The sequence below is a fragment of the Arvicanthis niloticus genome, chromosome 9 (assembly GCF_011762505.2).
Source record: "Arvicanthis niloticus isolate mArvNil1 chromosome 9, mArvNil1.pat.X, whole genome shotgun sequence".
Lineage (NCBI taxonomy): Eukaryota > Metazoa > Chordata > Mammalia > Rodentia > Muridae > Arvicanthis > Arvicanthis niloticus.
The window spans coordinates 56,324,622-56,340,696 of NC_047666.1; the positions used below are offsets into that span (position 1 = coordinate 56,324,622).

The window sequence follows — 16,075 nt, forward strand, 5'->3', positions numbered from 1 at the left end:
TATTCAAGTGGCCAGTCTAAGAATAGGTACACAGAAACAAAGGGGGAAGGGGCCCTCTATTTAACCTGAGAATGTAGCAGCCATTGTGTAAAAGTCCTAGTGTGTGTGTGGAGTGTTATATACTTGCATGGATGTCTTAGAAGGTAGGGAAATAAAGAATTTAATTCCTTGTCCTAAGCTCTGCCACCATCTTCCCTGTGGTGATGGACCATACCCTCCAGCCATGAGTGGAATCCTTCAAGCTGCTTCATGTCAGAGCTGTTACAAGAAGAAAAACAACACAAGCCGACGTGGAATTCTGCGGGTTCCCAGTTGTCTATTCTAATTTCACGTCTGGATCTAGGAAAATAACCAGCACACAGGCTTCCTCGCTGAGAGCCGAATCTAAACTCAAGTCCATTGATTACTTAACCTTTGTGAACCCTGACTTTGACTGGAAGGCTACAGTGACATTGTGGGTCTTTTTTGAATGAGTGCTAGTTCAGAAGTGAGTGTACAGTAGTTCACAAAACATGTTTCTTTTTCCAGGGTACACTGTTCCTGATAAAAGGCCATAGGCCCCTCTGGGAATTTGCTTTCTATGATCTGAATATTGGTACTCCCTTAGAATTCGTACATTCTAAGGGAGAGAGATTAGATTAGATAGATAGATAGATAGATAGATAGATAGATAGATAGATAGATAGATAGATAGATAGATAGACAGACCCTACCCTCCTTGTAATTACATGGGCAGTACTCTGAGTGATGAAGTTATGGAGGCCTCGAGCGTGCTTTCCTCCTTTAGAATGGGAGGGTGCAACAAGTGATGTCATCTGTTAAGCCAAGGGCAAGCTTTCTTCAGACCAAATGTGCTTAGAATCGCTGTCTGCTTATCCAGAGGATACTTCCAGTATTTATGTTACCCAGTCTCAAATTATTTACCATACCATACAAGGGACAGACTGAAATCCCTCCTTTGAAGTATTCTCAGAGTATAAATTTGCTCTGGTTTGGGAACTCTGGTTTTAATATTAGGTTGGATTTTCACTTGTTCAACAGAACTTGCATTAAAAAATCTTCTTTGATGGAGTAATAATTTGGTAGGCTTCTTACCAATGTCACATATTAGGATAAGATACCATGACCAACACTATAAATCTCCCTGGATGGAAACCTAACATTCCAATAGCATCAGATCAATCTCCTGGACCAGGACCACCCCTGAGGAAGGCACGCTCACCTTAAACCATGCTAATGAATAGACTGAATAATTAACTCCTTGTACTAGGGACAAGCTCGGGCTTATTGAGTCAGTGAGATGACACAGAGTAGATTTTCCAGCTCCAGAATGGAAGACTGCATAGAAAGATTAGGTCAAGGGAAGACCAAAACAACCAAGGCCAACAACCTACAGTTCCATCTCTGTCATACTGGGGCTCTTGGTGCTATCATCTGGGTTTCAAACTGATTGGGTAGTCCCATGTACCCAAGTCTAACTTTTGCCACCTTGGCCTCTCTACTTAGTCAATACCAATACAATCCAAAAGCTTCATTTAATATTTTTCCTCCTGGGAATCTCATAAAAATAAAAGTTAGCAGTTATTTATAAGCAAACTGTCATGTATTCATCCCCAAATAAATCACTAGGCCAAAATTAATGGGAAAATAGTTTAATATTTTTATAGCACAAAATAAACCAAGACAGGAAGAAGCAATGAGCTAATTCACAAAGACCCAAGCTTCCCAGCCGTGAACCCCGTCTCACTGGATGCTGTGAATGAGCGTGGATGCCACCAGCAGTCTTTTTATAGTTCCTCCAGGCACGGCTGGACCACACATCCCAGAGTCTCCACAGGCTCTCATCATGACTTGTCACAGGCACTGAAGCCATCACAGCTGCAGCTCTGGAAGACACCTTCCATTCTGGAGATACTTCAGGTGTCCTCAGCTCCTCTCAGACTAGACTTCTGACTTCGTTTTTCCTTCTGACCCTGGATCCGGAAGAGCTTCTTCCTCAGGTCCTTCTGCCGCCTCAGCTTCTCCTCTTCCTCCTTCTGCTTCATCTTCACATGCTCCTTGTTGTGCAGGCGTCTCTGCTCTTTGGCCTTTTTCATTTTCTGACTATGTATTGTGCTCAGAGCATCTAGGAGAGCCAAGACCTGACAAGACAAAAATGGTGAGCACAAGCCAGTCTGAGCCCGCCTGTCACCTAGTCAGGACTTCACTATACTGGCTTGATGGTATCAGATTCAATCTCAAGTGGGAATTAATTTAGTGAAAATTCATCACAATTTGCATGTGGGTATTTACGCATTTGCCTTTATGAGAAAACCACCTACATTTATTTTGTATGGAACCATACATAACTAGCTAAGTGGTTCCACTAGACAGGGGTTGTTACTCCCTACTCAAATATAGGTGAAATATGACTAAGGATGCCATACAGCCTCTGGTTCTTCCCCCAACTTCCCAGTTCAAGTACCCTGTGTAAGCCTGGTCCTTAAGCTTTTCCAGGAAGACACAGAAGACGGTAGAAATGACAAGTATGTTGCTGAGATCACTATCTCTATAACTAAGTGCAAAGTCTCTGTGGACAGTACCTTCCTCTCATGAGGTTCACGTATGACCGCCGGTCTCTGCCTGTCTCTTGGCACTTTGCCTGCCTTTGCTTGGGTCTTGGGTTTGTTCTTAAATGGCAGAGCCTTCTGCAAGGCTTTGGGAATGTGCAGTGTATTAAAATGTTTCTTTTGTCTCAGGATTGGCTGAAAAGGAAAAAATAAAACAGATTATGACATATTTAAAGTATAACCTATATGCACTTAAAACTATAAAAAACCTTCTCACAGATTGTTTTCTACAAACTCTGTCACACTACTATCTACTGTCTAGACCATCCAATGTCACACATTACATTTACAAGTCTTCTGAAAAATGAATTGAGCCTACTTGAAACAGTGAAGCTATGGGTCTCCAACAGAACATAAGAACAGATTCAAAGTTCATCTCGGCAGAGAACTTGGCCTATCTTTGGGAACCTGGGGTGGTTCACTTCTAGGGGAACAAGGACAAACTAGCTTTTCATTCTATCAGTATGAATGCTCTTCCTCAGCAGCCACAGGTTAGCTCTGTTTCTGATAGGAAGAAGGCAGAGTAAGATTTAATCAGCACATAAGGCACACTCTATACACTGAATTCTACGTTCAAGTGAAATAGTATTACCTAGATATTTAACCACTCCAGAAACTACTGATAAACAGCAGTTCAGCAGGAGACAAGCTAGAGGTCAGAACCAAGTATGTGGAGAACAACTCTCTTGTGCTTCTATTTTCTCTCAAAAGACACCACCCAGTGTCTTTTCAAAATTTTGGTTAAAAGAACTCAGAAGAAAACCACTTCTCCAAAAAGGAGGCAGAGCCTTACTGAAGAAGACAGGCAGGTCCCTGCAGAGAGCTCTTAAAGGTTGGCAGCCTGGTCCCACTTTCCATCCCTCTGCTTCCCCCGAATATATCTGCAATGTGACCAGCTACCATGATGGACTCCATCTCTCCTTAAACTGTGAGCAAAACCCAAGCCTTCCTCCCTAAGCTGGTTCTTCTCAAGCATTTGGTGACAGCAGTGAGTTAAGTCAATAACGGACCCTGCTGGTAACTTCAGGGCACACTGTTAGTACACCACTCCAAAACCGAGAACATGTGAAACCTGGATATACTCTATACTCTGTACCTGTCTGACTTTAGAACATTCCAGGTACCCAGAAAAGGAAAGAAACGTGGATTTTTTTTTAAAGGGGGGAAATTAAAAGGCAATTATCAAAATGGCAGGAATAACTTTTTACTAATGCACACGAACTTAGCTAAGTGAGTTTTTTAAAAATCAGATCATATTCCATGCTGCCTAGCAGAGAGAGTCTGGAGTTAAGTCCACCTAAATAAGCCTACGTGAGAGGTGAGGGGTAGAAGACATCTAATGCCACAGTAACCCGGGACTAAAGAAGCCATCTTCATGCGTGTACTCTTTACACGCTCTGATCTACTAGCACAACCTATTCAACGAACAAGATATCTGAAAAATAGGGGACAATAAAAACTGTCCCCTTTACCTCACCCTCCCGGATTACTGATAGCCTCACTCTATTGAATACCATTTCTTACAGGAGTCCACTCAAAGACCTGATTATTGAAGCCAACACCTGAGCCATTCCAACTGTACTAATTGCTGCATCTCTAACAGCTGTCTCCAGCTCCCATATTATCTTTCATCTGCTTACACCAGAGAAAGCAGATAAGTCAAAAGCGTTACAAAAGGGGCTGGCGAGATGGTTAAGTGATGAGAGCATTTGCTGCTCTTCCCAAAGATCCAGGTTCAGTTCCCAACACTACAAGCATCCATAACTCCAATTCCAGGATAGCTGATGCCCTCTTCTGGCCTCTGCAGGCACCAGACACACAGATGGTAAGGAAAACATCATTCTTATTAAAATAATAAAATAATGTTTAAGAAAAAAAACTGTTACAAGGCAAATGATATAAGTGTAACTGAGTGCCAACACAACTGTTAACATACACATGCACCTCACGAAAACTGTTAGCCAAGTGAAAAGATAGGCTACCATGGAAGAAAATCTTTGCCAGCTATACATCTGACAAATGACCAAAAAAAAAAAAAAAAAAAGAAAGAAAAAAGAAAGAAACAACCCCTCCCACATGAAAAACTGAATACATACTTCCTAAAAGAGTATAATGGCTAATAAATTATTTTTAAAACTGCTCAACATCCTTAATCATCGGAGAAATGCAAATTAAAACTACTCTGAGATTCCATATTACCTCTCAACATGTTATTATCAAGATGACAAATGACCACAAATGACGGAGCATGTTTACAAAGAGGAAGACTAAACTGTTCAGCCATTATGGAAACCAGTGTGGAATTTTCTCAGAAAGGTCTTCCATATATATGACCCAGCTACTCATGGACATACACTCAGAGAGATCTCCATCAAGCTACAGAGGTGCCTGTCTTCATGTTTACTGCACATCCCTTCACAATAGCAAGAAAAGAAAACGTGTATGATGGAAACCTAGGACAGCTATGATGTACACTGATGTCAATTCTCAAAAATACCAGATGAAATGGAATTCAAAACTAAAAAGAATTTCTATGACTACATGTAGGATTTGTCCCTAGGATGCGGGGAAAACCAAGCAGATGGTTTTGTTGACTGTTTTGGGGATAAGAAAGGAGCCATTTACGGAACAGTTTACTTGGCTCAACATTACTGTGGAGATGACAAGGTGCAGGAACTTCAAAGAGCGACTACCCAGTCAAAAGCAGAGAGCAAAGGAATACAGTGTTCAGCTGGCTTTTTCTACTCTTCCACACTTCAGGAATGTGCCCTGGAATGGTGGTACCCACAGTGGGCTGCCTCTATCAGCATAACCAAGACAAGCCCTCAGGCCAGCCTGACCTAACAAGTCTTCACAGAGACTCTCTTCCCAGGTGGTCTGAGATTGTGTCTAGCTGACTAACTACCACAGTGGCAGACAGCATTAGCAGAACAGAAGATAAAAACCACATGGTCACCTCAACTAATAAAAACAAACCTAAGGTCAGCAACCTTCTTAATAAGAAAGCCTCTAACTGAGGAGCTACTGGCATCTGACAGCCTTTAGGGAGAAAAAGTGATTGTTCTGGAGGTCTAACCGAAGGTAGCAGATAGACTATTGCCTAGACCCACATGGATTCAATAGGCTCTTCTTTAAAATAAAGAAGAGGACATGAAGGTGTGAGTGAGATTTGTTGGAGGTGGTCTGGGGACCAAGATACACAATATACATATATGCATACATATATACATGCTCATATATGTAATTGTATGTATGTATTATATCACTTATATAATAGAAAAACACATACATATATATGCATTGCCAAAGAATAAATGAAATATTCTTTAGAAACTTGTGCTACTAGGCTATTGTAATGAAGATAGTTTAGTATTTGAGTGAAAATAGAAACACAGATCATCAGTATCGAAGGGAGAGCTCAGAAGTGACTCTAGACACACAGGGTCAACTCACTATAAAGGGCAAGCAAGAGGACCCAGGGCAGCCTTGTCCACGAACATGCAGTAACAGTAGCTCATTAAAGTACAAAAGTAAACTCTTAGACAGCTAAAGGAACTCAAAGTGGCTAAATGTTAGACCCAAACACTAAATGTTTTCCAGGAGAAAAGTACCTAGATTTTTTTTGGATATTACACCAAAAAACCAAAAACCCTAAGAGAAATTAAAGTAAAAAGCTTCTGTACTACAAACCAAACAATCAGCAAAAGGCAAAGGCAAGCATTAAATAGGAAAAAATATTTGTGAGCTGCCTACCTGTAAAAGGGGTTAGTGACCAAAATTTAAAAAGAACTCTCAAGTAAATCACACAAAAAACAAGTAACTGGGACAGGGAACCAGTTCAACCTGACAACACTGTATCAACTTGTGAAGCCCAAAACAGCCTGTCAGGACAATGGGCAAAGCCCTGAGCAAGCACTTCTGCAAAGGACACAAAGTGGGGAATGGGGAACAGGGCAATGGAGGTCAAAGGACACGGAGCGCAGAAATGTAGGCTGAGTGTGGCATCACCCAGAGAAGAGACAAAAACCATAGTGTGCATCAATCTTTTGTGGTTAGGATTTTTGTAGATTATTGAACGTGAGGGGTGAAATGGCAGAAATGTTCACCGGCTTCACTCACCGTATGCACACACCGCATGTATCGCCCAATGGCATCAATAATCCTCAAACATAACAGGTTCTAATTTCATTTCTAATTCTGAAAAAACCACCACCACTGTTTTTCTATGTTCCTTCTCTCAAACAGCAAATAAATATACAATTTTCAAACTTAATTTAGCACTAGACTTTATACTTGAAAACTCAAGTCATAAAAATGAGTCATTCCCCCATGGTGGGCTGGTTCAGAGTAGAGCACTTGCTTAACCTTTGCAAAGCACAGGGTTCAATCTCTAACACTGTAAAGAACTAAAACCATCACAAGTAAAGCACCTGTATGATGCTGTCTAGAAACACAGACACACATGACCTTTACCTTATACAACGAATCCTTATTTGGCTTTAATTTGATTCCATGGGCAAGTCTCAGTTGATGTGTTGTCCGCATTCCTGACCAGGTATCTTTCTCGCCCACTGGTTTCAGCAAAGATGTTACTGGATTATAGAAGGCCGGGATGGAGACAGGGTACCAAGTTCGCATGAAAACAATATCTAGAAGGAAAGTTTCACAAGGTTTGTACCTCAAGCAATACACACATGTGCACATCCCAAATCACCAACACCTCTGCCTGGTTAAACAGTATCAAAACCTAACAGTTAAACTGTGATGTTGACTACGATTAAATATCAGAGATCTGAGTATGAGCCAGCTAAGTACAGGACAATCTAACTGGACAGAGCTGGAGCTGCGTGGCCTTCTGAATATGAAAACCACTCTACTCAGCAGCAGCTAGACTCAATCATGAATGAAAACGCAGTGTCCTGAACACACAACAAAGAATCCTTACCACTCATTAGCAACTTGTCCTCAAAGGTAGCTCGGAAGGCTCCTTCTGGAGCCCGGAGTGCTTTCTTGATCTGTCCCCTTATTCCACTGACAGTTCGAATGACAGCACCTTCAAATTTGGCTACTTCCAATGCAGAATTAAACATTCCCTACAGGCAACAAAATAAAAACACTCATACATGCATTATCACTTACAGCTCTGCTTTAAAAAAACAAAACCAACAGTGAAAATTACATCAAAAAATACTGTTCAACTCTACTACCATTCAGAACCTTCCTGTGAGCTCATCAGCACGCTCATAGCTGGTAGCTCATTACAAGAGCAAAGAGGAATTTACAGGAGTGAACTGGCCTGGACAATCCTGGTATCTTCTTTTGTGCAGAGCTGAGAACCAAACTCGGCTTTACAGGTACGCTATCACTAAGTACCTCCCCTCCATAGACAAGCACTCTATCACTGAGTACTTCCCCTCCATAGACAAGCACTCTATCACTAAGTACCTACCCTCCATAGACAAGCACTCTATCACTGAGTACCTCCCCTCCATAGACAAGCACTCTATCACTGAGTACCTCCCCTCCATAGACAAGCACTCTATCACTGAGTACCTCCCCTCCATAGACAAGCACTCTATCACTGAGCCATTTCTATCTTAATGGAGACTTCTTCCTGAAATAAGCTTTCAAACTATCCTCTCTAAAGACTGTGAAGTTGAGTGTGAAGCCTACTGAAATCTTGCTGTTTGCTGCAAACTGTTTCGTCTACTTTCTACTGAACATTTAGACAAATTTAGGATTTTTGTCCTTACTAACACAGCTTTGAAGTAATAAGAAAACCTAGTGGCTGAGTCTGTGTTGGCAGTTACTAAGACTCTCTGCCTTTAAGTACAGGACAAATCATTTAAAGAAAACAAAAATATCAAATGTCAAGATTCCAAATACTCTTCTAAAAACTTTAAATCTATACTATGACAGTACAGGAAAATCTGCTACCTAACCGTTCCATTTGATGATTCGTAGTCCAAACAAAGGCATAATTGGAATCCAGTCTAACAGGACCCTCATGCCTGTGGACAGTATGCAATTGCCACACAGATGAATTTGTAATTAGACTTTAGTCTCTATCCTGAAGCTAGCCCATTACAAACAAAAGAATTTCAAAACCCAAAAAGAAGATCCACACTGGAAGTACTGCTAGCTGCAAACATTTCAGGTAAAGGGTCTTCTACTCTTTAACAATATATACATTTATAACATGAATATATGGATAGACAGACCTTAATAAATGAAGTATTCTTGAATATTTTAAAAGGAAAACCAGTTAGCTTTAATTTCTTCACAATTTTTATGGATTTATCCAGGTCAAGGACAACTCCAGTGGCAGCAATCCGAAACTCAGGCTATAAGGAACACAAAATTGAAAAATATGACTAGCAAAAGAAGGAAAATTACAATTCTATGTGAAGTTATAATAATACCTAAAATCCTTTTATTACAGTTAGCTATAAAAGACAGAATTTCATTTATTTTCTTACTAGGTACTTACTAGTACTTTTGTTTGCTTGAGAAAGGATTTAATAGCCTGGGCTCACCACCATATGTGGCAGAGGAGGTCCTAGAACTCTCGTCTCCCTGTCTCCACCACCCTGGCTGTGAACCAGGATTTTAAGTATGCTGCTAACTTGAACTTTCTCCCAAGACTGATTTCATGGTAACAGTTTCAGAACAGCATCAATTCAGAACCAAAGGAAAAGGCAAATTCAGGTGCAACATTTAAAAATGAGATTTTGGACCTCCAGGTAGATTGTCTGTTTAGCACTCTTTTTTCCCATAGGTTAGGGACTGACAATAAATGAAGCCTGTTCTGCTCAGGCAAAGACAACTCTGAAGATACTTTGTCCATACGGGGCTACTAAGGGGCAGCATCATATCTATAGGGTTATGAGGGATCCGCAAATGTAATATAATACTGAGTATCCAGTGAACACTGCTTAAATATTTTTCAATTAAGTCCAAACAAGGCACAAAAATATACAATGCCATGAGTGCCATACAATCCTACCTCTCTCCTGACTCCTATACTCTACTTAGGAAAGCCAGGAGGGCAATGCACACCAGGAATGCTAATATTCAGATGGTTGAGGCAGGAAGATTGTAAGTCTCAGCCAGCCTGGGCTACATATCAAGACCTTGTCAGAAAGAGAAAGAAAGAAAAAAAGAAAGGGGTTGGGGAAGGGCAGGCAGATGAGTGGGTGAAGGATTCAAGAAGATACAAAGCAAGGAGAAGCTTACTAAGTATTACATATTAAAAATAGCTGGCTTTCAACTTAGCTTCATGAATATAGTCTCTATTCTCTAGTTCATCTGTATAATTGATAAAGAATCCATCTCTGATATTTACCATTACACCACTGACAGACTGTATCGCCAAAAATCCAGTTCCTTGTGGGGTGATAGGACCTTAAAGAAAACAGAGAAGAAAAAATTGTAAACCACATATTTTACTCCAACCCTTTTTCTCAAAGAAACAAATCTTTTAAGTTGGGTTTCAAGACAGGAAAAAAACCAAAACTATAGGTATAGCCTGAATAGCATAAACTGTTCTTATAATTATTATAATTATTTTACCCCAAAAAGTTGCTCCACAATGCATGTGCTGTGGGGTATATTTCAGAAGCCTTTGTCTTCCATTGTGGTCTTCAATATAATACAGTGGAATGGTCTGAAACCTCCTCCATCCTACAGAAAAAATAATTGGGTCTCGAGACTTGAGGATTTTCTTATACCAACGATGTTTCTTGAGGCGCATCTGGAAGTATAAACATTCAGTAAAACAAAGTGTACCTCCATCTGACCCGTCTCCAAGCTTGCAGCAAAGGGCACCTACCTGCACATATCCCACAGTGCCCTCACTATTGCCCAAACCACCCAGAATGATTGGGTAGTGTGGGTCAAAGTTCTGCACAAATTCACAGGGAATGTTTTCAATCTCAATTCGGACATACATTCCAGGTCGAAATCCCTCATACTGAACTCTGGTTTCATCTTCTTGATCTTCAAATTCAGCCTGGTTAAGCTACAAATGAGACAAGGAGACAAAACCAGAAGCACCATAAACCCACACCACCAGTATTCTTAATCAACATTAACTTTAAATACAAAGAAACCATGGACACAACACTTTAGGTTTTGTTGTAATTGTTATATCCACTTTGCTTCTATGCTTTAAGACATGTACCAACTATTTTCTGTGGCTTCAAGTCACAGCCACTAACTCCAAGGAGACCCCTGAATGCCGCTCAGCAAACGGTGCCTTGAGCAATCCCCTAACTCTCCTGGCTGTTGTACATCTGTCTGTCTCCTTCTGCCCAAAACCTTCCATAGGCCCCATAGAATGCAGAGGAAAGCACAAAGTTCTATATAATGGTCCACAAGATTTTAAACTGTAAACGGCTTAAAATACAGGCTACAAAGATTATCTGATTTTTTTTTTTTTTTTAGTCACTCCTGTCAGAAGTCAATAGAGAGTAATAACCCCTGATTTATGACTACTCCGGAGATACTTCACACTAGAGCCACTCGAATCTCTATCCTTCCAATCTCATGCTAAGCCAGCAGAGGAGACACTTCTCTGACAAGATGAAACTCTAGACTGAGCAAAGCCTGCCAACTGCATCTTCAAGTTTAAAGGAATTCTCAGTGCTTCCACCAACAAAGTGCAACTCACTCTCCATGAAGCCTGGGTACAGCTTTGTATCTGCTTCTGGGTGAACTCACTACCTCAAGCAGCCTTGGGCAAGAAAGAGTACCCCACTACCTTCCTTCTGCACGCATCCCTCTCCAATCTGCATCTGACTTCACATGCACTACTCTTCTGAATACCAACCAAGATCTGTCAAAAACTCCTGGAAAGAACTTTGTGCACATAAACCACACAGGTTACCAATCAGCTACTCACTGAAGGCAGTAAGAAGTGATCAGAATCTGAACCTATACTTGTCCTGTCTCAGATCAATGTGTCAGCGCAAGAGATGTGGTCCAGCACCTCTGAAAGGCCTTTGAAAGGCCTTCCACTTAGGTAAGCCAGATCCTTAACTAGGCCACAGAAAAGAACTTCAAAGCAATCAGAAAGAGGTTAAGTCACTGAGTTTATTAGTTATTTAGATTAAGAGATGGACAGTCTACAGTCACAAGCTAGGGGTGTGGATGTCTTGAAAGTAAGTCATATTTAGCTGTCTTTATAATGGCAGATAACTCTCTGTAACTTTGTAAGTTACATTTCTTTTCAAAGGATCAAGCTTAAAACTTGAAGTTTATTTAAGTGAAAATATACACGGGCTGGCTCACTTACTCATCTTGAACCACCTTCTTCTGTGGCTTGGGAGATGGCTCAGGGAGTGCTTGTTGTGCAGGCACGAGGAGGGCCTTACTCTGGAGCCCAGAGCACACATAAAAAGTCAGCATAGCCATGCATGCCTACAACCCAGCTCTGGAAGGGTGACACGGGAGGATTGCTGGGGCTTGGGGGATACCAGCAGAGTTCAAAAGGGTTCAGGAAAAGACTATCTCAAAGGACTATGGCAGAGATGATAGAGTGTGTGTGACACATGTTCTCTTTCAGCTGTGTACACAGATGCACTCATCCAGGTGCACACACACAAACACATTTTTCCTTTGTAAGCGCAATTTTAAAATGGCTCTTATGTAATGTATAATTTAGATTTAGAAATGAGTTCGGAGAGGAGTGCTAACACATTTAAGCTCAAAGCCACAAACACGTGGCCTGAAATAAACACAGTTGGAGGTTTTGACATTCTTGAGGGATTGTCTTTGTGGGCAGTTTCATTTTATCAGCTGTGGTGTTTCTTGATTCTCACTACAAGATGATTCTAGTACAGTAAGAACCCTTCCAACATCCCCTAACCTCTCCGTCTTTCTAGCTTGTCTCAAGTGCCTGAGCTCCTCAGAAGGAGAGACCACGTCTCAGTCCCCACTGCTTCCTGAGCAGGCGGTGCTTGGGACAAAAGTACTGCTGACTCTTTCTGCTGAGACAGAAGCAGCAGCTAAGTTCTGAAGAATCCCATCGCATCATGTCAACCTGGGCACTCAAAGGCACACAGGGAGGAGGTGAGCAGTGGGGCTGCCTTGGCAGGTAGGCAGTTCTGCTTGCTTACCTGCGCTTGTCTATGCATTTCACCCTTAAGATCATCAAAGTACGTGCTTTCTCCTTCATCATACTCTGCATCAAACAGCTCCTTCAGCTTCCTCTTCTTATTCAAATGCTTTGTCTTAGCACTTTCCTCCTCACTTGGGTCAGCTTCTTCCTTCACTTCTTCTATGTCTTCACTCTAGAATTTCCAGACACAAGCACCGGGAAACTTATGACGACCTCTCTTTAGATAAACAAAGCAGATTTGTAAACAACGTTTGAGCTACAAGATTCTCTGTTATGATCATCACAGACTTGGGGCTGCTCCAGGAGACAGCCGACAGCACTGCTGTCATGTGTAAGATAGCAAGTGTCTTCCAGCTAGATGCTCCGAGACACTGTTCAAAGTACTGTCAGGAAGAATAAGGAATTTTTTAATAATGCTTTCAAATGTCATAACTGGATGATGATAAAAGGAGCACAAATAGAAAGCATGAACTTGTAAATGACTGCAGCATGAAGGGACAGTGGGTAACCACAGGCTGCACAAATGATCCACTCATCTGTTGCCATGCTTTAGGAAGGTATCTTTCCATCTGACAGGCTAGTCAGGACCTCCATTTCCCAAAGCAGATCTCTTCAGTACATACTGACCGAACCAAGCTAGCACAGGCTATATCACAGCCATACCTGAGTATCCAGGCCCGGTTTTCCCTTGTGCACGTCCCCCGTTTCTAGGTCTTCAAAGTCACCATAGAGCTCCTCTGAAAAAGAGCATTTAAAAGTCTGTTCTGTGACACTAGCACTGGCCAGCCCTGGCCTGACTGACTCTGTGCTCTGCACTCAAACTTCATCTCTGCCGTTCCCATCCCCATACACGCCAAGTCTCTGAAACTTACATTGCTTTAAAAAAAAAAAAAAAAAAAAGTATTTCATTATTTCCTTAGGAAAAGTAAATGGATCCCTCCAAGACTGGAAACCTCACTTAGCTAAGGGCTATCACTTAGCTTACTTAGCTTTCAAGTCTAAGTAATAAACACTGTGTGAAAAACAAGTGCAGCCTTGAAGGTACAACTCCAAACCACCATTTCAAAGAATAAGTGAAAAGACACAGCCCATGTGAAGAGTGAGAAAAGCCAACACCACACAGCGTGTACTACGCCTTGTGGAGAGCTAAGACTATGTAAGTATAGAACCTGGAACAAAATTTAGGGCTCAAAACAATGCTGAACTCATAGCAAGGGTTCATTAATTCATCTATTTATTTGTTTATTTTTAGAATTCTGTGTTTAGTTACAAGCTGTCCCCTCCCTCCCCCACTCCCCCCATTTTTAGAATTCTGTGTTTACTTACAAGCTGTCCCCTCCCTCCCCCCCTCCCCCCGAGACAGGATTTTTCTGTATAGCTCTGGCTGTCCCGGAACTCATTCTGTAGACCAGGCTGGCCTCAAACTTAGAAATCCACCTGCCTCTGCCCCCCAAGTGCTGGGATTAAAGGTGTGTGCCACCACCGCCCAGCTTCAAGCTGTCCTCTTTAAAACAGACAAGTTAAAAATACTTTTGGGAGAGCAACATTTACTGTTATTAAGATATTCACATAACAAACAGGAAGCTCTTATTTGTAATAAAAACTCTAAAATATAAGCATAAAACCAGAACCATGTTGGAAATTTACACACTAAAAAAAACTAAAACAGGGCTGCTGGCACAGCTCACAGAGCAGAGGTGCCTACTGCCATGCCTGAGGACCAGCCAACTCCTAGAGGCTGTCTCTGTCCTCCATGCACATGCTAGCTGTGTACAAACTTTACTGTGAACCACAAGAATCCATGTAAGCAAAAGCCTGGTGGTCACAATCCCAGTGAGGGAGGCAGATCCCTGGGTATCACTGGGCAGCCAGCCTACAATACTCAGTAAATTCAGGAAAATACAGGGATCAGGTCTAAAGATACATAAAAAAAAAAAAAAAGGGAAGGCAGTGTCTGAGGAACACCACCTGAAAAATGACAACTAACTCTATCTGTCCCCTGCCTCCAGAAGCGTGTGCACACTCAAACATACAAAGAAATGTGCATCCCTTACTTACCTTCTTCTGCTAGGATCTTGGCTGCATCTTTATCATCTTCCCATTTCCCAGTGACAAAGCAATCTCTGATACTGTTCATAACCTGACACAGAAAAATCAGAATATTTACACTAAACAACTATTTTTGAGAAATGATAGCAGACAACAATTTGTCTCTAACTATTCCTCAGGCCATTTCTAGCTGGCCCTGGTGGCACATACCTATAACCGCACATCTGGGCTGTTGGAGCAGAACACTCAAGCTCAGCCTCGACTACACAGTGAGCTCTAGGCCAATTCATGCTACACAGAGACTGCCTCAAAAAATTAATAAGTCAGTAAAGGTACATTTTTGCGGATATATTCATTCCATATGAGTGTGTGAGATAATTTCTAGAAAATAGAAGAGATGTAACTTCAAATCATGTATAGAAAGGCCATGTACCAAGAATATGTAAACTGGTAAGGGACATGTTCTCAGAATATGTAAACAACTCTTACAACTAAACGTCCAAATGTTTAAAATAGACAAACAGTGTGAATAGGGATATAGACAAAAAGACAGCAGCCATCACCAGAAATGATGCTTGGCTCATTAGCTATTTGGGAAATGCAAACAATAACATGATACAACACATTTCACTCCTTCTAGTATGGTTAAAAATAAAAAAGATAGAAAAATAATTCTTGGTGAAAACATAAATAAACTAAACCTCACGGATACTGCTGGTGGGAATGAGACACTGCACAGCTGTTTGCACGTCTTTTTCTAAAGAATGGAGAACGTGAGGGGAAAACTTGTTCTCTCTAATCTTATCAACAGTCACTAACACACTATTTTGATACAGTTTTGTTCACGACACTGAGATAAATAGGATAGGCAATTACACAATTGTCCTAATTTTATTCCTTCAACCAGGGGCTAATTCTCTAAGAGGAATGTCTTTATAGAGACATAAGTACAGAACATGAGAGGCAGCACAGGGTGGATATGATCAAAACCCATGATATACATATAGGAAATTATCAAAGAATAAGCATTAGGTTCCTAGCCACCTTTCCTGGAAAAAAAATCACTTCTTCCCCTTTCCCCACCGTGAACCGTCTTCATTTGGGAACCATCCCTGCCTGCTAAGTCTACTCTTCTCTTTGCCATCTATGCAAGCCAGTTCTATGTCAACTTGACACAGGAATCAGGTAAGGGGGAGCCTCAATTGAGAGAATGCCACTACTGATTTAGCCTACAGGCAAGCCAGTGGTGCATTTTCTGGATTGATATGAGAGGGCCCAACTTGCTGTGGCAGTGCCA

The 16,075-nt window shown here is 41.3% G+C and overlaps 1 protein-coding gene across 1 annotated transcript in view; it reads right to left on the reverse strand.

The window, feature by feature from the left end:
• Window positions 1-1,636: 1,636 nt before the first annotated feature.
• Window positions 1,637-16,075, reverse strand: part of Bms1 (BMS1 ribosome biogenesis factor) — a 33,712-nt gene continuing 19,273 nt past the window's right edge. Inside the window, exons 13-23 of the mRNA XM_034512038.2 lie at window positions 14,788-14,869; window positions 13,393-13,466; window positions 12,728-12,901; window positions 10,441-10,629; window positions 10,182-10,362; window positions 9,955-10,013; window positions 8,831-8,953; window positions 7,555-7,702; window positions 7,083-7,258; window positions 2,583-2,744; window positions 1,637-2,141 (exon numbers count right to left, since the gene is read on the reverse strand). Of these exons, the coding sequence (XP_034367929.1) occupies window positions 1,917-2,141; window positions 2,583-2,744; window positions 7,083-7,258; window positions 7,555-7,702; window positions 8,831-8,953; window positions 9,955-10,013; window positions 10,182-10,362; window positions 10,441-10,629; window positions 12,728-12,901; window positions 13,393-13,466; window positions 14,788-14,869 (1,593 nt within the window). The 3' untranslated portion in view covers window positions 1,637-1,916. The remainder of the gene's footprint in view (window positions 2,142-2,582; window positions 2,745-7,082; window positions 7,259-7,554; window positions 7,703-8,830; window positions 8,954-9,954; window positions 10,014-10,181; window positions 10,363-10,440; window positions 10,630-12,727; window positions 12,902-13,392; window positions 13,467-14,787; window positions 14,870-16,075) is intronic.